Source organism: Chlorocebus sabaeus, chromosome 1 (assembly GCF_047675955.1).
Source record: "Chlorocebus sabaeus isolate Y175 chromosome 1, mChlSab1.0.hap1, whole genome shotgun sequence".
NCBI classification, from domain to species: Eukaryota; Metazoa; Chordata; class Mammalia; order Primates; family Cercopithecidae; genus Chlorocebus; species Chlorocebus sabaeus.
In genome coordinates, this window is record NC_132904.1 from 18,691,314 (window position 1) to 18,710,142 (window position 18,829).

Sequence of the window (18,829 nt, forward strand, 5' to 3'; positions counted from 1 at the left end):
CCCAGACTTTGTATTCAAATGACCTAACATAGGATTGCATTTTCTAACATTCTTCACCATTGACAGTCTGTAAAAGAAGGTACTGTCTTTTACTTGTGCGTTTTTTTTTTTTTCTTTTAGCTATCACTGATTTTTCCACATGGAAGACCTAAACATTTCATTTGAAGATAACCATTTGCCAAATGAAATTGGTGGGAGAATTTTTCTTCCTTTAAGACCTCCTCCCACAGCAGGTGTCTGGATAACAAGTAAAATAATAATAAATAATGTAAGACAGCCCCCAAGACACATTTTTCTTGCATCTTTCAATATAGAAAAAGTTTATATATATCCAGTCCAAATCCTAACATCTAAATGTGGCTTTAGTTTGAGATGCTAAGGGACCACATTAACTCAAGAAAAATCCTCCTCATTCCTGAGCTGTTGGTAAATGCTCATAAATCTCTTAGTTGAGGTTTTCCAGAAATATGTTTTATTAATATGTCACCTAATTAGTGAGCAGCCAGATGACAAATTTCTGTGGGGTCCTCTTCTAAGTGTAAGAATGTCATTTTGGGGATGTTTCCTTTTTGGGCTGGTGGGTACTTCTTTCTTAGTGACTCTCTTATGTGTAGTCTTTTTGTTTTTTTCAGGGACAGTGGTGACAGATCCAGGCACCGAGCTCCACGCAATGCCCGGATGTCCGCACCTTCGCTTGGACGCTTTGTCCCAAGGTAAGAACTGAGTTGCTGGCAACAGAGGGAGCCTTCGTTAGAGCCTAGGATTTAGTTTTAAATTTACTTTCTGGTCTTTGGATTGTCCATATCTGGCATTGTTTCCTAGTGGGCCTACAGGCCAGCCCTGCTGTCTAAACTCTTGACGGATGATGGTTAGCCACATTTGAAAGAGATGAAAAAGTGGTGCTGGGAGAATCCTGTTTAAGAACAGAAGTGTTGGGGGAACTTTAGAAGGAAGGGCAGAAAAGGATAGATACAAATCTGTGGAAGGACCAATCTTGGAAGATTCTGTTCCTTTCTGGGCATCTGTGGATTCAGTGGGTCCCTTCGCCTAGATTTTTCAGTGTAGGTAGTTAGTATCTCCTTTGTTTCGTGGTAGTCTTTAGTCAGCTTTTCACATGTGATTCCTTCTTGTAGGCGTTTCTTGCTGCCTGAGTACTTGCCTTATGCTGGGATTTTTCATGAACGTGGACAGCCTGGCTTGGCTACTCACTCTTCTGTTAACAGGGTCCTGGCAGGTAAGGAAATATTTGGCTTTTGAAAATGTGAAGGGGCAAGGAGCCAGATAAAGCTTCTCCCTCCTTTACCTATGTTGATGTAATGGTGTCTTGGCATCTGTCTGAAAATTCTATTTTGGGGTCCTGGTTTGATATTCTGTTCCTTACTTCAAGGCAGGAAATGGCAGGGTTGAAGAAAAATGTTTCTCTTACCCTCTTTCACTTTCCCCAGACCTTTTTTTTTCTTTTAAATTATTTGTTTAAACCATTTGTTTCTTAATCCAGCAATTAAACTCTGGCTATGCTTTTAATTGAATGATAAAGGTGCCGTGTTTATGTTTCGGTTGGTGAGATACTCATGAGCCAGATCCTGTGATTTAATTAGGAGCTTAGTGCATACCTCTCCACTCCTTTGGTACTGCCAGCATGTGGAATTTCCAGGCACTGGTGAATCTTCTGAGGAAGGAGAACAGGGAGACACCCTTGGAGCTGGCTCAGAAATCTCCACAGAATAGAAAATGGGCTAGGCAAGCCCCACTGAAGCAGTTTTATTATTTATTTACTTATTTATTTTTGAGACAGCGTCTCACCCTATCGCCCAGACTGGAGTGCAGTGGCGTGATCTTAGCTCACTGCAGCCTCCGCCTTACGGGTTCAAGCAATTCTCCTGCCTCAGCCTCCCGAGTAGCTGGGACTACAGGGGCGTGCCACCATGCCCGGCTAATTTTTTGTATTTTTAGTAGAGACGGGGTTTCAACTTGTTAGCCAGGATGATCTCAATCTCCTGACCTCGTGATCTGCCCGCCTCAGCCTCCCAAAGTGCTGAGATTACAGGCATGAGCCTCTGTGGCTGGCCAGCAGTTTTATGATGGTTGAATAGTTTAGTGACAGATGTTTTTGGGCTGTGAGGCATGACGTGACTGTGTTCTGAGACGTGGTGTGTGCTGTTGCTTCTGGTCAGTCTCTAGAGAAGGAAGTAAAGCAGAATTCCATTTTTATATGTGGCAAAGGTTGTTTCCCCGTCACAGTCTTTTCCCCCCTCCCTCCCACCTCCACTGCCGACTTATAAATTTATGAATGCAAATGCATAAAAGGTATAAAAAGCCACATTTAGAGATATCTTTAATAAGCATCTTTATTAAAAGTTTTTAAATGGCATTCTGTTTTGGAGAATCTGGGCCATGTGATAGTTAAAGCTGGGGAGGGATCTACTGAGGCAGTGTCACTGTCAGACTACGATAATGTTACAAGTTTTATCTTATGATTTCTAACCAAGCTGCTGTGACAGCATCAGGGTCATGGGATCTGGCCTTTCCTAAATAGTATGTTTGATCCAACATCAATGCTCAGAAATTCCAGAAACCTCAGTGGTTTCTCTGTCAGACACCAGGACTTCATAAGCTCTGGCCTGGCAGGAGAGCAGACTACACCACAGTCTCCTGACAGCCTCATATGAGGAGGCTCTGGCCCTAGTTGTAAAACAGATGCTGTGGCCCGTGCTTCTCCTTGCCTGGCACTTCTGTGTGACTTAACTGAAGGCACGTGAAAGCTTTTCACTGGCAGATAATCACTTGCTGCCAGACAATACTCCAGAGCTCTTCTCCACCCTTCTTTGTTCCAGACATCTGCCTCCACCGCCCCATACAGCACCTCCTGCTTCTCTACTGTCGGCAGATCTCTGTTTCCTTGGCATTTAGCTTTGGGGGAACAGCTGTATGTTGTTTTTTTTTTTTCTGCCTTGCCTCCAAGACCTCCTTATCTCAGTTTCCTGTTTCCTACTTTATGCCTAGTGGTCTGACCCCAAATGGCCTAATTACACTTATGGATACCTTTGAATATAGGGGCTGTGTTCCAGTGGGCAGCTGTTTACAGATGTGAAATCTACTGAGAAAATCTATGAAAGGATGCAGAATGCCATTAGGAGAAGGAACTCTAGACTCCCTAGAACCTCACTCTTGAGTTAGATTAGCAGGTGGTTTCCATTCACCGTTAAACTAGTTTCTATCAGTTTTTCGAAATACATATTACAGAATGTTTATTTATCATTCATTGATATTTTGATGTCCCTCCAGATTCTATTGGCAGTTGTATCATTTATTTTCTTCTGTTGAGAAAATTCCAGTAATAATAATACAGCAACAAAAGCCTAACATTTATTGAGCATTTGCTATATACTAGGGAGTGTTTTAAGTGCTTTACACATATTTCATTTCTGTCTTGCAGTAATCATATGAGATAGGTGCGATTACCTAATTAACAGTGGAGGAAACTGAATCCCAAGGGCTAATGTGCCCAGAGTGATGCAGCCAAGAAGTAGAAGAATAGAACCAGTGGACTCTAAACCACCTTCCTGATCTGCCTCCTCAGAGTTATTTTAAAGGACAAAACATTAAAATGTCCTTCTTTTTCCTAGGACTTTATAAGAGGGAGAGCGCTCCCAGGGAACTCAGTGTTTTTCTTGTTTAATTCTTCTTTTTAAATGGTTCTTAGACATAGGTTTTTATGATCCAGTGGTGCTTGCTGAGGAAAATCTTATTATGTAACCGATCTTTTCCTGAGCTCTCTTGCCCTCCTGGATACAGATGTTTTGCTTTTTATTAAACTTGTGATCATGTAATTGAGCTGCTATAATAATAGCTTTCAGAGTGAAAGAGCAATTGGCCTTTTAGCAGTAAGCACTCCCAGTTTTCCTGGAAAAGCACTTTGTCTTGTATGATTGGAATGAGATTGTAATGGTCCCAGAACAATTACATTTAGCAGACATTTGTTCTACAGCTGTCATATGCCAGGCACTGTTCTAGGCTACTACAGTGAATAAGACAGACTATGATCCCTGCCTTCCTGTAGCTCCAAGTCTAGGTGGTTAGCCATGACTCAGTCTTACTCCAAACATAAGTGGAACTTTTGCATGGTGAATGGCTTTTTGCAGGGATGAAGCATGGAGGGACAAAGCAGACACACACCTGCAGTTTTAGGGGTCGTGACTAGTACTATAGTGCCAAAAGAGTCTTTAGTAGACCCTAAGCAAAGCCATTCAGAATCATCAACAAAAATGGGTTTGTGGAAAATCAAGATCTGTTCTATTTCCTCCCACAAGAGACTAAAAGCAATAATAGAAAATAGAAGCTTCTGTAGAAAAGTGTTATAAGGTGACAAGTAAGTTATTGCAAAAAGAATTTTAAAAATATTAAAAAATAAAGTGTTTTGATAGTCTATTAATTTCATCTCTTCTCCCTTATCTTGGTGCCTTTACCTGCAATTCTGTAGGTTCCTGGTAGCCTCCAATTGGTCATCAACCCAGGCCTTTCCCTATCTTCAGCAACACAAATTCTAGAGCCATACTTAAAGAGTTGTAAATACATGTAAAGCTATTGCAGTTCTACCAGGTAAAATTTTGGGAGAACATGCAAAAGTCTGAGGAGCTCCCCCTGCTGACATTGTAGCAGACCACTAACTCTGTGTAGTCACAGCAACTGAAATGATGGAAATGAAGCTAATGAGTGCCTACTGTGGACCAGGTACTGTCTTCCCACATTATCTCTTTTCATCTTTGCAACAACCCTGTGAGGTAGGTGGTAGCATTTCCATTCTGTAGGGAAGAAAACTCAGACTTAGAAAGTTATGTCACTTGCCCAATATCACACTGTGAGAGGCTGACCTGGAACTTTAAACCGGGTCTTCCGGACTCTTAGAAGAGTTCTCTTCTGTCGTCTGTGCTATGTTTTGTTTGAGTTCAAGGAGGGAGTATCTGCCAAAAGGTTCTTAAGCTTATAATATTTTTCTGCATGTTTGAGGCCTCATAAAAGTGAAATAAGAAGCTTGGCATTTGACAGCTTCCTGGTAATTACTGGAAGAACAAAAAACTTCTGAGGAATAGGGGCCTGGGTAATGTAGGGTATTAGTTGTCTGTCCTGCATAATCTTTTTGACTTTCATCCTAATGAGCATCTGCTCCCAGCAGATGTGGATCTGATATACTTAATTTACTTAATTTACTATTTTGATTGAAATCAATAGGAAGTGTCAGGGTTTTCTTGCTCCTAGCCACAGGTCATTAGGGCCTGGTCCAGTGTCTTGAGCAAGAGATGGCTTTGTGCCCAGTTATCCTAATTTTTCTTATGACTTCTCCTTCTTCTTTTTAAATATAAAAAAAAGAAAAACTTTTTACTGAACAGTGTCACTTCTCAGTATGACTTCTTTGACCTATTAAGTTTTGGGGAGTATGTTGTTGAATTTTCCCATATTTTGAATTTCCCAAATTTCCTTCTGTTGTTGATTTCTTATTTAATTTGATTGTGGTCTAAGAACATACTTTGTGTGATTTTATTCATTTTAATTGTATTGGAACTTGCTTTATGGCTTAGTATATAGGCTATTCTAGAGAGTGTTACCCATGTGCTTGGGAAGAATGTGTATTCTGCTGTTACTTGAGTGTCCTGTAGATGCCAGTTAAATCTACTTGGTTGATAGCATTATTCCAGCTTTGTATATCCTTGCTGATTTTCTATCTAGTTCTATCTATTATTGAGAGTGGGTATTGAAATTTATTATTATTGAATTGTGTATTCTTCCGTTCAATTTTGTCAGGTTTTTTTTTTTTTTGAGACAGAGTCTCACTCTGTTGCCCAGGCTGGAGTGCACTGATGTAGTCTCAGCTCACTGCACCCTCTGCCTCCTGGGTTCAAGCGATTCTCCTGCCTCAGCCTCCCGAGTAACTGGGATTACAGGTGCGCGCCATCAGGCCTGGCTAATTTTTGTATTTTTAGTAGAGATGGGGTTTCACCATATTGGCCAGGCTGGTCTTAAGCTCCTAACCTCAAGGGATCTACCTGTCTCAGCCTCCCAAAGTGCTGGAATTACAGGTGTGAGCCACTGCACCCAGCCCAATTTTGTCAGTTTTTGATTAATATATTTTGTGACTTTGTCATTAGGTGCACATATGTCTACGACTGATATGTGTTCCTGATGAATTAACTATTTTACCATTGTCCCTCTCTCTCTAGTAATATTTTTTGTCTTAAAGTTAATTTTTTCTTATATTAATATAGCTACTCCAGTTCTTCTATGGTTGTTGATTACATGGCATATCATTTTCTATCCTTTTACTTTCAACCTGTTTAGCTCTTCGAATCTGAAGTGTGTATCTGGTAGAAAACATGAGTGGAGCTTGTTTTTTATTTAGTCTGACAATCTCTGCTTTTCGATTGTTTAGTCCATTCACATTTAATATTATTATTGATATAGCTGGGTTTTTGTCGGCCATTTTACTGTTTGTTTTCTGAATTTCTAATGTTTTTCTTCCTCTATTCCTTCTTTACATTTGTATTAAATGGATAACATCTAATGTGTCTTTTAAATTCCTTTTTTGATTTTTGAGTGTATTTTTTATCAGGATCAATTTCCAATTTATTCAGACTTAATTCTGGTAAGATACAGAAACATTTTTCACTATATATCGTTCCCCTGTGGCTCCATTCCCTTCTACCTTATTTGTGCTGTTATGTATATATTAATATTACACCTATATATATTACAAACCCAACAATGTGGTGTTAACTTATTGATTGATACAATCTTTTCTCAGGCATCCTTCTGTTCGTTGCCTGGTGTGGGAAAGACAGAGCTATACTTTTTATAAAATTTACTTTTCCTTATTAACTTTATTTTTGGTTGTCCTCTGCCCCTCTCATCTCTTTTATTTTTATTTTATTTTTGTTTTATTTTTAGAGTGTGCAGTGACCCAGTCACGACTCGCTGCACCCTCAACCTGCTGGTCTCAAGCTATTCTCCTACCTTAGCCTCCTGAGTAGCTGGAACTATAGGCACACAACACCATGTCCATCTAGTTTTTTTTTTTTTTTTTTTTTGAGACAGTCTCGCTCAAGCTGGAGTGCAGTGGCATGATCTCGGCTCACTGCAAGCTCCACCTCCCAGGTTCACGCCATTCTCCTGCCTCAGCCTCCCGAGCAGCTGGTACTGCAGGCGCCCACTACCACGCCCAGCTAATTTTTTTGTATTTTTAGTAGAGACAGGGTTTCACTGCGCTAGCCAGGATGGTCTCTGTCTCCTGACCTTGTGATCTGCCTGCCTCGGCCTCCCAAAGTGCTGGGATTACAGGCGTGAGCCACCGTGCCTAGCCTTGTCCATCTAATTTTTGTACTTTTTGTAGAGATGGAGTTTTGCCATGTTGCCCAGGCTCGTCTCTAACTCCTAAGCTCAAGTGATCTGCCCATTTCAGCCCCACAAAGTGCTGGGATTGCAGGTGTGAGCCATGGTGCCTGGCCCCTCTCATCGTTTTGTTTGCTCATTTGTATTTATTTATTTATTTATTTATTTATTTATTTATTTATTTATTTGAGACAGAGTCTTGCTCTGTCACCCAGGCTAGAGTGCAGTGGTGCGATCTTGGCCCACTGCAACCTCCATCTCCTGAGTTCAAGCCATTCTCCTGCCTCAGCCTCCCAAGTAGCTGGGATTATAGGCACCCACCACCATGCCCAGCTAATTTTTATATTTTTAGTAGAGACAGTGTTTTACTATGTTGGTCAGGCTGATCTCGAACTCTTGACCTCAGGTGACCTACCCACCTTGGCCCTTCCAAAGTGCCAGGATTACAGGCATGAGCTACTGCACCCAGCCCCCTCTCATCTCTTTTAAAAACACCAGTACTCTATCTTAGATGTTCTCCACTTCCCTGGTACCTTAGGGAATTGCTTTCAGGAGGACTTTTTAGGCTCAGTTGTCAACTGGGGTGGGCATCTAGAGCCTCAGGCTTGCCAACTTTTAGGAATTAACCTTATTTCACCATCTGATGTCATAGCTGTCTAATACAACAAATTGCTTCATCACTATATAGCAGATCTTCACTTGAACTGGCAAATCTGGTTAATAATAGAGAATGCAGTTAAGGGCCTTCATGATACTACTTAGATGAAAGTGAACAGAAATGAATAATATTTCTGGTGTTGGGTCCTTTATCTCTTTGATCTCCCTTTATCTTTCTGCCTTGTACCCATCTGGTACCCAGTAGCCAGGCAGATAACATGAGTGGCACATTCCAACTCAACATCAATTAAGATGGCTGTTTATAAACCCCAGATAAATGGGCAATTAGTGGTGGTGGTAGTGGCTAGTGCTGCTTTAATAATTAACCCAATTACATTTCATTCTGCTCTGGTGATGAAAGTGAAGGGAATAAGAGGCTGGCTTTGTTGCCTGGGAAACAGAGAAGTAAATGCAGTACTCCTCCCAGAGAACTCAGCCTTCCCAGTTGCCTTATAGTACCCGGAGCCTTTTACCTATTTGGTGTCCACCAGTCACTGGAGCATTCGGGTCCTTTTTACCCCAGCCCTTTATCTTATCTTCTTATACCACTAGTGAGAAGTGTGCTTACTGGGGACATGGGGACCAGTTTCTAAGCTGAATTGCCTGTGCTTCTTCAGGCTTTTCTAGGGAAAAATACTGGGCCTTGTCAATGAACTTTTCTCTTCTTTTATATGTGTAAGTTTTTCTGTGCTATTGTCTCTCTTTCCCCAGGAAATGTCCTCTTGATCTTTCCCCACTTTTGCTTTACCCATGTATCCTTTCTGTATTGTCACCTTAAAATGTACATAGCACTTTCTAAATGCTTAGTATTTTCCAGAACACTTTGGGTATTACAAAATAATTAAATGATTCTGCCCTCAGGGAGTTTACTGTCTAGCCAGGGAGTGGCCCGATTTCTGTGTTTTGTTTTGGCCCTGCCACTGAAAATTAACTAATTCCCCTGGGACTTTAACTGCCAATCCTGATAGATTAGCTAAGGGAGGTGGAGGATAAGCCTGGGCTTAGATCAAGGACTTAGGTGTTTCAGTACAGTTTGAAGAAGCTGTCCAAATGTGTCCCCCATTCATCTTTTGAGTAGGGCTGTAAGCATGAATAAGTGGGGCACTGGTAGGACAGCTGTCATTTATGTGGTATACTCTGTCTGAGAGACAGTATAGTGAAATGTTTAAGAGTTTGGGCTGCTTGAGGCTGGTTGCAGTGGCTCACACCTATAATCCCAGCACATTGGGAGGCTGAGGCGGGCAGATCACCTGAGGTCAGGACTTCGAGACCAGCCTGGCCAACATGGTAAAACCCCGTTTCTACTAAAAACACAAAAATTAGCTGGGTGTGATGACAGGCACCTGTAATGCCAGCTACTTAGGAGGCTGAGGCAGGAGAATCGCTTGAACCTGGGAGGTGGAGGTTGCAGTGAGCTGAGATCACGCCATTGCACTTCAGCCAGGGGGATAAGAGTGAGACTTCATTTAAAAAAAAAAAAAAAAAAAAGGCCAGGCACGGTGGCTCATGCCTGTAATCCCAGCACTTTGGGAGGCTGAGGCAGGCAGATCACAAGGTGTAGAGATCGAGATCATCCACATGGTGAAATCCCATCTCTACTAAAAATACAAAAAATTAGCTGGGCATGGTGGCAGGCACCTGTAGTCCCAGCTCCACTCAGGAGGCTGAGGCAGAATTGCATGAATCCAGGAGGCAGAGCTTGCAGTGAGCACCACTGCACTCCAGCCTGGGCATCAGAGCGAAACTCCGTCTCAAAAAAAAAAAAAAAAAAAAAAAAAAAAAAGCCAAAGAAGAATAGATGGTGGCAGGGATGCAGTGGAAAGGGAATGCGTATACACTGTCAGTGGGAATGTAAATTAGTACAAAGTAGAAATCTTAATGTCTGTATGTCTGGATTGAGGCACCACTATTTGTACTTTAAGTTCTCTGTTCTCTCGGGCTTCCCTAGACCTAAAATGATCTCAAAGCTTATTAAGTCCCATGGTTGTGTGCTCCTTGGAATTACTGCTCATTTTGAAGGTGCCAGCTGAAGATTCCCTATAATCTATAATGACTCAGTATAATACCAGAATTCTTTTACTTCTCTCTTCTTAGGTTATGATTAGTATGTGCTTTGACATGTTTTGCAACCCCTCAGAACAAATGCAACAATCTAGAAATCTGCAGAGGACATGTGAGGAAAGAGAAGGCCAAATGTGAGGTCAAAGCCCATATTTTCCAGTGGAAGCAGCAGCTTTTTTTGTTATCTTTCTTTATATTTCAAACTTTCTTTAGGATTAGATATCCCCTAACTTGGGCTCCTTGTGCATAGCACAAAGCTACAGTGAGCTGGGCCTATGATAAACCCAGGACTCACCTCAATAGCCCTATAATACAAGAGAGTTATCTTTACAGGGTGAGTAAAGAGACTTGGAACAATCCTTTTTACTGTCCCATCTACTCAATTAGTTTTTACCAAAGTGAGCAGTATGAATACTGGAAGCTAATAACCCTTGCTAACTAACCCCCATCTCCTTCTTTTTACCTTTTTTTTTTTTTTTTTTTTTTGAGATGAAGTCTCGCTTTGTTGCCCAGGCTGGAGTGCAGTGGCGCACTCACTGTAACCTCCACCTCCCAGGTTCAAGCAATTCTCCTGTCTCAGCCTCCCGAATAGCTGGGACTACAGGCATACACCACCACGCCCAGCTAATTTTTGTGTTTTTAGTAGAGATGGGGTTTCACCGTATTGGTCAGGCTGATCTTCCACTCCTGACTTCAGGTGATCCACCCGCCTTGGCCTCCCAAAGTGCTGCGATTACAGGCATGAGCCATTGTGCTTGCCAACCTCCTTCTTTTTAAAACCCTAGGGCTGACGTTAGCTTTTCTTTCTCATTCCCTTTTCCTTTCTCCAAGCAGCCTCATTTATTCCAACCTGGCTGGAAATGTCATGGGAGCTAGCAGACATCACCTCTCACCTTTTCTACCAAAGTAGAGCCAACCTGTGGGTGTTAATTTCCTTTCTTTAAAACTTGCTGATCAACAAAGGCCAGCTCTTCCCCTGGGTCCTCATGCCACTCATCTTGAAGAGCAAGCATGGATATCTTTGTATAAGCCATGATGGGGAAAGAAATTCCTGCAAATAGGTGACTGGGGGCCCTTTGGGAGTGTTAAGACTCTCTTGGGTATTTCTTTTGGGCAGCTGTTGAGTGTCACCCCAGAGCCAGAGAGTTGTCTTGTAACCACATCCTCACCCTGTGAAGATAGTCTCTCATGTTATAGGGCTATTGAGGGGAGTCCCTGGGTTTATCATAGGCTCAGCTCACTGCAGCTTTGTGCCATGCACAAGGGGCCCAGCATCACTTCTACTGTCTTGAGCGGTGGAGCTACATTCTTTAGGGATGCCGGTAAACAGATTCATGGTTTTTAACTCTTTTTTTTTTGGGAGACAGAGTCTCACTCTGTCACCCAGGCTGGAGTGCAATGGCATGGTCTCAGCTCACTGCAACCTCTGCCTCCTGGCTTTAAGCGATTCTCCTGCCTCAGCATCCCGAGTAGCTGGGGCTACAGGCGCATGCCACCACGCCTGGCTAATTTTGTATTTTTAGTAGAGATGGGGTTTCACTGTGTTGGCCAGGCTGGTTTTGAACTCCTGACCTCATGATCTGCCTGCCTCAGCCCCCCAAAGTGCTGAGATCACATGCATGAGCCACCACGCCTGGCTGGTTTTTACTCTTGTGACTCATAACTGGTAAAGCAGAAGCCAAAAATCTTCCTTCCTAATTCAGGGAAGTTAACTGGTCCAGGGTACAAAGGAACAGAGGGAAAGCTAGACAGCAGGTAAAGGATAGAAGTCCCCATTGGGAACAAGGGTTTCTCCTTGTTCCTGTGAAGTGGGGTGCACAGTAAACATGTGAGGGACATTTATTTTCACAAATGAAGGTGGCTGGAAAGGTGAATTGTCTCCAGAATCTACCATATTGATATAGTGCTGGTGGCTGCTTTTTGTAATATTTGCTGACTCCCAACAGCAAGAGTTCACAGCAGTCTTTTATGGTTTCCCTTGGACTGGTAACATAAATGAAAGGAATGACATGGAAATATCCACAGTCACTCCTGCTCATTAGAGTGAAGTTTTACCCAAACAAATAGCTCTGAGATTGTGACAGTTCTATAACAGCATTTACAATTATCCAACATCGCCCATCATGCTGAACTGGCAGAGGGGTAGTGAAAAGACAGAATTTAGTAACTCAAGCTTAGATTTGGCCATGAAGTAGTATTATAGAGAAAAACAATCCTAAAATTCATAGGAACCAGAAAAGGGCCTGAATAGCCAAAGCAATCCTAAGCAAAAACAACAGCAACAACAACTGAACCAAACACAAAGCTGGAACCATCACATCACATTACCTGACTTCAAATTATACTATAAGGATGTAGTAACCAAAACTTGCAAAATGTGGTGACTTTGGAATATGGTATTTCAAATTTGGTAAGCAAAACAAAACCCCTAAGAACATTTGTTCTATACCAAGTACTGTTCCAAGAACTTCTCACATATTAATCATCAGCAGCATTGCTATGATACTCCATCATTTTTACAGATGAGGAAACTGAGGCTAAAAGAGATGAAGTAGTTTGCCCAAAACCACAGCTAGTACTTGACAGAGTGGAGTTGGACCTCAGGCAGTCCTGCTCTTTTCCAGCAGAACCACTATGGGGTGTAATCTGATTCTTTGTTGGTAGAAAAACAGGTTAAAATCTAATCTCAGTCTTTACCTTTAGAGAACAAAAATAGGCCGGGCGCAGTAGCTCATGCCTGTAATCCCAGCACTTTGGGAGGCCGAGGCAGGCAGATCACCTGAAGACGGGAGTCTGAGACCAGCCTGAACAACATGGAGAAACCCTATCTCTACTAAAAATACAAAATTAGCCAGGCATAGTGATGCATGCCTGTAATCCCAGCTACTCAGGAGGCTGAGGCAGGAGAATCACTTGAACCCAGGAGGCAGAGTTTGCGGTGTGCCAAGATCAACAAGAGCAAAACTCCGTCTCAAAAAAAAAGAACAAAAATAGTATGTTCAGCTCAGAAGACTGCTACTGGGGAGGGGGCTACATATGCTCTTATATCCTTGTTGCAGATCCTTTCCCCTAGAAAGAGGGCCCCGTAGAAGAATTATATTCCCAAACAATGAATCGTGAAGAGGTAATTACACTGTTGCCATCCCATTGGGAAGAAGGCTGGGGCGGTGATTACATTCCAAAACAAAGCTGTTTGGGTATAATTGCACCGTGCTGCTCTTATCAGTCTGGGGAAAGCAGGCCTCTGGTCTCCATCCTCATTTGTTTTTGAGATGGAATCTGAACAGCATTCAATTAATAGTCAAGACCCAGGCACAGGGAAGTCAGCCAAAAGAGCCAAGAGGACATTAACTTGCTATTGGCATTTTCCTTCTACTGAAGTTTTCCAGACCTTTAAGTGTCAGCAAATTTGAGGGGGAGCCTAGTTCAGAAAATTTATTTGGCTAGTGAAGGGTTAGAGATTTCTCTTTAAGAGGTGTGCCCCAAACCCCTCATTGGTCTCTATATGTAAAGGAGAGATAGTTGGATGGCAGTGAAATTTTCCTCTTCTGTCAGCAGCTTTAGCTCTATCAAAACAGTCCTTCCTTGAAATCATTCCCTGGGACTTGCAGCATGTATATATATTTTTCATGTATGTAGCTTCCAAAGTTGTAGAGCAAAAAGCTTCTCTCTGGTTGTGTTGAGATAATAAGGCTGACTTTGGTTAAATTTCAGCAATAATCTCTAGATCTGGACTAGAAGAAAAAATAAAATGATTTTTTTTTTTTTTTTTTTAATGACTCAGAGAACGAAAAACGGCCAGTTACTTTGAAGGCTTGCTTGTTGATGTAGAGCAAAAAAGCAAAAGGTGCATGTATCGGGATGAGGGTTGCACAACCCTGGAAAGTGGTAGAGCTTTGGCTATTATGTCATTTAGCTTTTGCTGCTGGATAAACCACCCCCAAATTTAGTGGCATAAGACATTTCTTGTTTCTCACAAATCTGTGAGTCCAGTTGCTGTTCGCCTGGTTCGCACCATTGGCTCTTCTCTGTGGTCAATTAGTAGCTTGGCTGGATGTGGATGATCTTAGATGGTTTAGTAGGTAGAATAATGATCTGCCTAAGAGGTCCACATCTTAATCGCCAGAACCTGTGAATATATACTTTACATGGCAGAAGGGACTTTGCAGTTGTGATTAGGATTATGGATCTTGAGGTGGGAAGATTATCCTGATTTATCTGGGTGGGCCTCATCTGATTACATGAGCTATTAAAAGTGGAAGAGGAAGGCAGAAGGGTCAATCAAGGTGCTGCAATGATTGAAGATGGGAATGGCCTCTGCTAACAGCCAGCAAGTGAGTGGGAACCTCACTTCTGCATCTGCAAGTAGCTGAATTCTGCCAACAACCGAAATGGACAAGGAGACAGACCTGAACACAGGCTAGCCAACACCTTGGTTCTAGTCCAATGAGTCCTTTGTTTGACTTCAGGCCTATAGAACTGAGAGATAATGAATTTGTCTTGCTTAAGCCACTAAGTTTCTGGTTATCGTTATGGCAGTCATAGAAAACTAATAACAGATAACTTCACACATGTATCTGGCATTTGGCAGGCTGTTTGGCTTCAGCTGGGATGACTTGTCTCCTTTCTATTCACCAGTAAACTAACCTGTGCTTCTTCACATAATGTGTCAGGGTTCTCTCTCTCTCTCTCTCTTTCTCTCTCTCTCTCTCTCTGTGTGTGTGTGTGACGGAATCTCGCTCTGTCACCCAGGCTGGAGTGCCGTTATATAGTCTCAGCTCACTGCAACCTCCGCCTCCTGGGTTCAAGTGATTCTCCTGCCTCAGCCTCCCTAGTAGCTGGGATTACAGGCGCCTGCCACTACACCTGGCTAATTTTTGTATTTTTAGTAGAGACAGGGTTTCACCGTGTTGGCCAGGCTGGTCTCGAACTCCTGACCTCAGGGTTCTAAAAAGAAGCAGGAGAGGTCAAGCCCTACTGCAGAGGCACTTTTTGAGTCTCTCCTTATGTCATGTTTGCTTTTGTCCATCCCATCAGCTAAAGCAAGCTGTTTGGGTAAGCCCCAAACGGGGAAGGCAACTCTCTAAGGCCATGGATACAGGAGGGCTTAAATCATTAGGGGCCATTACTGTAACATGCTGCCACAACTAAGTAGGCTTTGGAATCTGAGGTACCCTGCTAGCACACTCTGAACACATTGCTTTTTTTTCTTTTCTTTCTTTTGAGACAGGGTCTCACTCTGTTGCCCAGGCTGGAATGCAGTGGTGTGATTACAGTTCACTGCAACCTCTGCCTCCTGGGCTCAAGTGATTGCCCCACCTCAGCCTCTCAGGTAGCTGAGACTACTGCACATGCCACCACGCCTGGCTAATTTTGGTATTTTTTGTAGAGACAGGGTTTCACTGTGTTGCCCAGACTGGTCTTAAACTCTTGGGCTCAAGTGATCCTACCACCTTGGCCTCCTAAAGTGTTAGGATTACAGGCATGAGCCACTGCACCCAGCACAAACTTTTTTAAAAAGTGTCCTTATATATACTGAGGAAAGCTTCAGCATACCAAAGGATATAGAGGTACAGATTTAGAACCTTCAAGAAATATCTTTGGGTGTGGTGGCGCATTCCTGTAATCCCAGCTACTTGGGAAGCTGAGGCAGGAGAATCGCTGGAATCTGGGAGGTGGAGGTTGCGGTGAGCTGAGATTGCACCATTGCACTCCAGCCTAGGCAGCAAGAGCGAAACTCGATCTCAAAAAAAAAAAAAAGAAAAAGAAAAAGAAAGAAAAAAGAAGAAATATCTTGTCTTAGGTAATTATTTGGGTTATTCAGAGAAATGAATTTAGAAACAACATTCAAATAAAAAGCTGGACCCTAGTTTCCTAGACATAGGATATCAGGGAAACTACCTTTTCTCTTTCTCTGGGTATTTTCTAGGACATAGCCCTCTATTTCTGTGCTGGAGGGTAAAAAGATGTGCAAAAGAGCTCTGTGGGTGGTTGGGCCCCTTGGGGCCAAATGTATTTCTGTGTAGGAGTAAGACTGACAGAATTAACTGTGCAAGCACTTACTAATTGGCTGTAAGTGAACCTGTACCCATGGCATCATTTATAATCCAGAGCTCCTTGAACAGAAGCAACTCAGAAGAAAAGTTCCTAAAAACTAAGGCAAGGAATTTTTGTGTACCCAATTACTGTGGCATGTTATGCTTTCTTATAGCAATGGTTGGGAGAAGCAAGAATTCAGTTCTTCTCAAGCATAGGACTTAGCTTTTACTTGGCGTTTTTGAGATTGGTTAAAAATTATTTTATGGGCACCAAATGTGAATTGCATAGATTGGGCCTCAGGTCACATAGAGACAAATTCAGTGTATTCACCATTCTTTTTTTTTTTTTTAATTCACCAGTAAACTAACCTGTGCTTCTTCACATAGTGTCTCAGGGTTCTTTTCAAAGTAGAGGGTTCTTTTGAAATACAAAAATTAGCTCCAGCTGATAGTAGAGATGGGGTTTCCCCATGTTGATCAGGCTGGTCTCGAACTCCTGACCTCAAGCGATCTGCCCGTCTTGGCCTCCCAAAGTGCTGGGATTACAGGTGTGAGCCACTACGCGCGGCCTCACCAATCAATCTTTTAGGACTTCCTTGATGTACTTTTAGAGCCACCTCAGTGGCTAGTGGGCTGGGGGCTCTGCTGTTGGTAAACCCTGGATATTGCCCTAGGCATGTGCATTCAAAATGGTATAGCCTATGTACAGTAAAGATGTGTCTTCAAAGAGGCTGGGCACAGTGGCTCAAGCCTGTAATCCCAGCACAGTAGGCCAAGATGGGAGGATTGCTTGCGCCTAGGAAAGGCCAGCCTGGGCAACATAGCGAGAGCTTATCTCTACAAAAAGGGGTTTTGTTGTTTTTTTTTCCCCCAGAAATTAGCCGAGCGTGGTAGCATGTGTATGTAGTTCCACAGTCCCAGCTACTCAGGGGGCTGAGGTGGGAGGATCACTAGAGCCTGGGAGGCAGAGGTCCCCATTGAGCAGAGATCACATCACTGCACTCCAGTCCAGGTGACAGAGCAAGTCCTGTCTCAAAAAAAAAAAAAAAAAAAAGGTATCTTTAAAGAGACAAAGATTCTCCCTAATGAAAACTAGGCCTTATCCTTTTTTGTCTGATAAGAGTCAGAGGTTGTGGTGATGAGACTGAGCTAGTGTCCTTCTAGTCTGCCGTTACTTTTACTTCTGGGTCCCTTTCCCCTCCCACCTTTCTCCCTTTGTCTGTTGTGGGTCTCAGTATTTAAGCAGAAATTTTTTTTTTTTTTTTTTCTTGAGACAGTCTGGCCCAGGCTGGAGTGTGGTGGCGCAATCTCGGCTCACTGCAACCTCCGTCTTCCGGGTTCAAGTGATTCTCCTGCCTCAGCCTACCTCGTAGCTGGGATTATAGGCATGCGCCACCATGCCCAGCTAATTTTTTTGTATTTTTAGTAGAGACGAGGTTTTACCATCTTGACCAGGCTGGTTTTGAAACCCTGGCTGATCCATCTGCCTTGGACTCCCAAAGTGCTGGAATTACAGGCGTGAGGCACCACACCCAGCCTTAAGCTGAATTTGAACCTGATTTTCTTTAAGGCAGAACTTAATAGAGCTAACACAGGAACTAATTGAGAGCTTATAAAAGCCACAAAGTGTTTCTTGGTCTAAATATTTTTCTGGATTCTGCTGATGTGAAGCAACTGGGGAAAAGTCGTAAAATGTTGTATAGCTTATTTTGCAAACTAATTAAAACTGAAAATATCAGTGCAAAGCTGAAGTAAATTGTTTAAAATGCCCAGTTTCTTCACTCCCATGTTCTAGGTGGAGAGGCCACAGGGACAGGTTAGGAGCACATGCTGTGAATAAGTTTCTGGCTATTCTAATCTATGTCTTACCTGGGAAGAATGTGAAGGTCCTATGGGATAGACGCAGCACCAGCACCACGGGTTGACTTGGGACTCTTTGCATATCTAACCACCCCTAAAATATACCCTCTAAGTGAAAAACAGTGTGCTTGCTCTGCTGGCAGCTTCAAGACAAGTCACCTAACCTGTGCACACCCTACTCATTCACCTGCCAACCCTGAGACTCATTTATAGAATTTATTGAGCTGCCACTGGGTGGAACTAACAAATAAATTGGCCATGGGATTTGGAGATAATATCGCTGAAGGAAACACTGACTGGCTGATTTCCCCTCTCAACTTCATGGATACCTTTTCCCCTCCTCTGTTATTATTTCTGGGTAGTGTGTGTTGGAGGTTTGGTTTGTGTGGACTCATCAGTCATTGTTTTCAGGCACCGAGTGCAGCTCTCCACCTTTTCCTTTGTGATATTAGTGTCTCTCCTACACGAAAGAGTGACCATTTTCTGAAAGGCTACTGCAGCTATGGAGGAGAACAGTGTTCTTTTCTGATACCTGGAGAATAGCTGTTAGAGTTTAGAATTCCTGAAAAAAATTCATTTTAGTCTTGATATTTTAGAATATCCTTTATTTGAAGCTGCCTGCTTTCTTCACCTTCTTTCTTGTGAATGCCGCAGTTCCCTGTTCCACCTTTCTCCGAATCTGAGATCTTACAGTAAAAAAGAAGTATGCTACAAGAAATTATGGGATTCTTGTATCCAGAGCAAAGTGATGATGATTGCAAGTTGACTATTTGACATTTTACAGTTTTATATGACTCATAACTTTTGTGTGGGGAGCATAACTGAAACAAATT

At 42.6% G+C, this 18,829-nt stretch overlaps 1 protein-coding gene across 7 annotated transcripts in view; it reads left to right on the forward strand.

Annotated features, from left to right (window-relative positions):
• Positions 1-18,829, forward strand: part of AMBRA1 (autophagy and beclin 1 regulator 1) — a 198,223-nt gene that overhangs the window by 100,655 nt on the left and 78,739 nt on the right. For all 7 annotated transcript variants that reach the window (XM_008000119.3, XM_008000145.3, XM_008000126.3 and 4 more), the window contains 2 exons: positions 633-713; positions 1,134-1,234. In XM_008000119.3, coding sequence (XP_007998310.2) covers positions 633-713; positions 1,134-1,234 — 182 coding nt within the window. The remainder of the gene's footprint in view (positions 1-632; positions 714-1,133; positions 1,235-18,829) is intronic.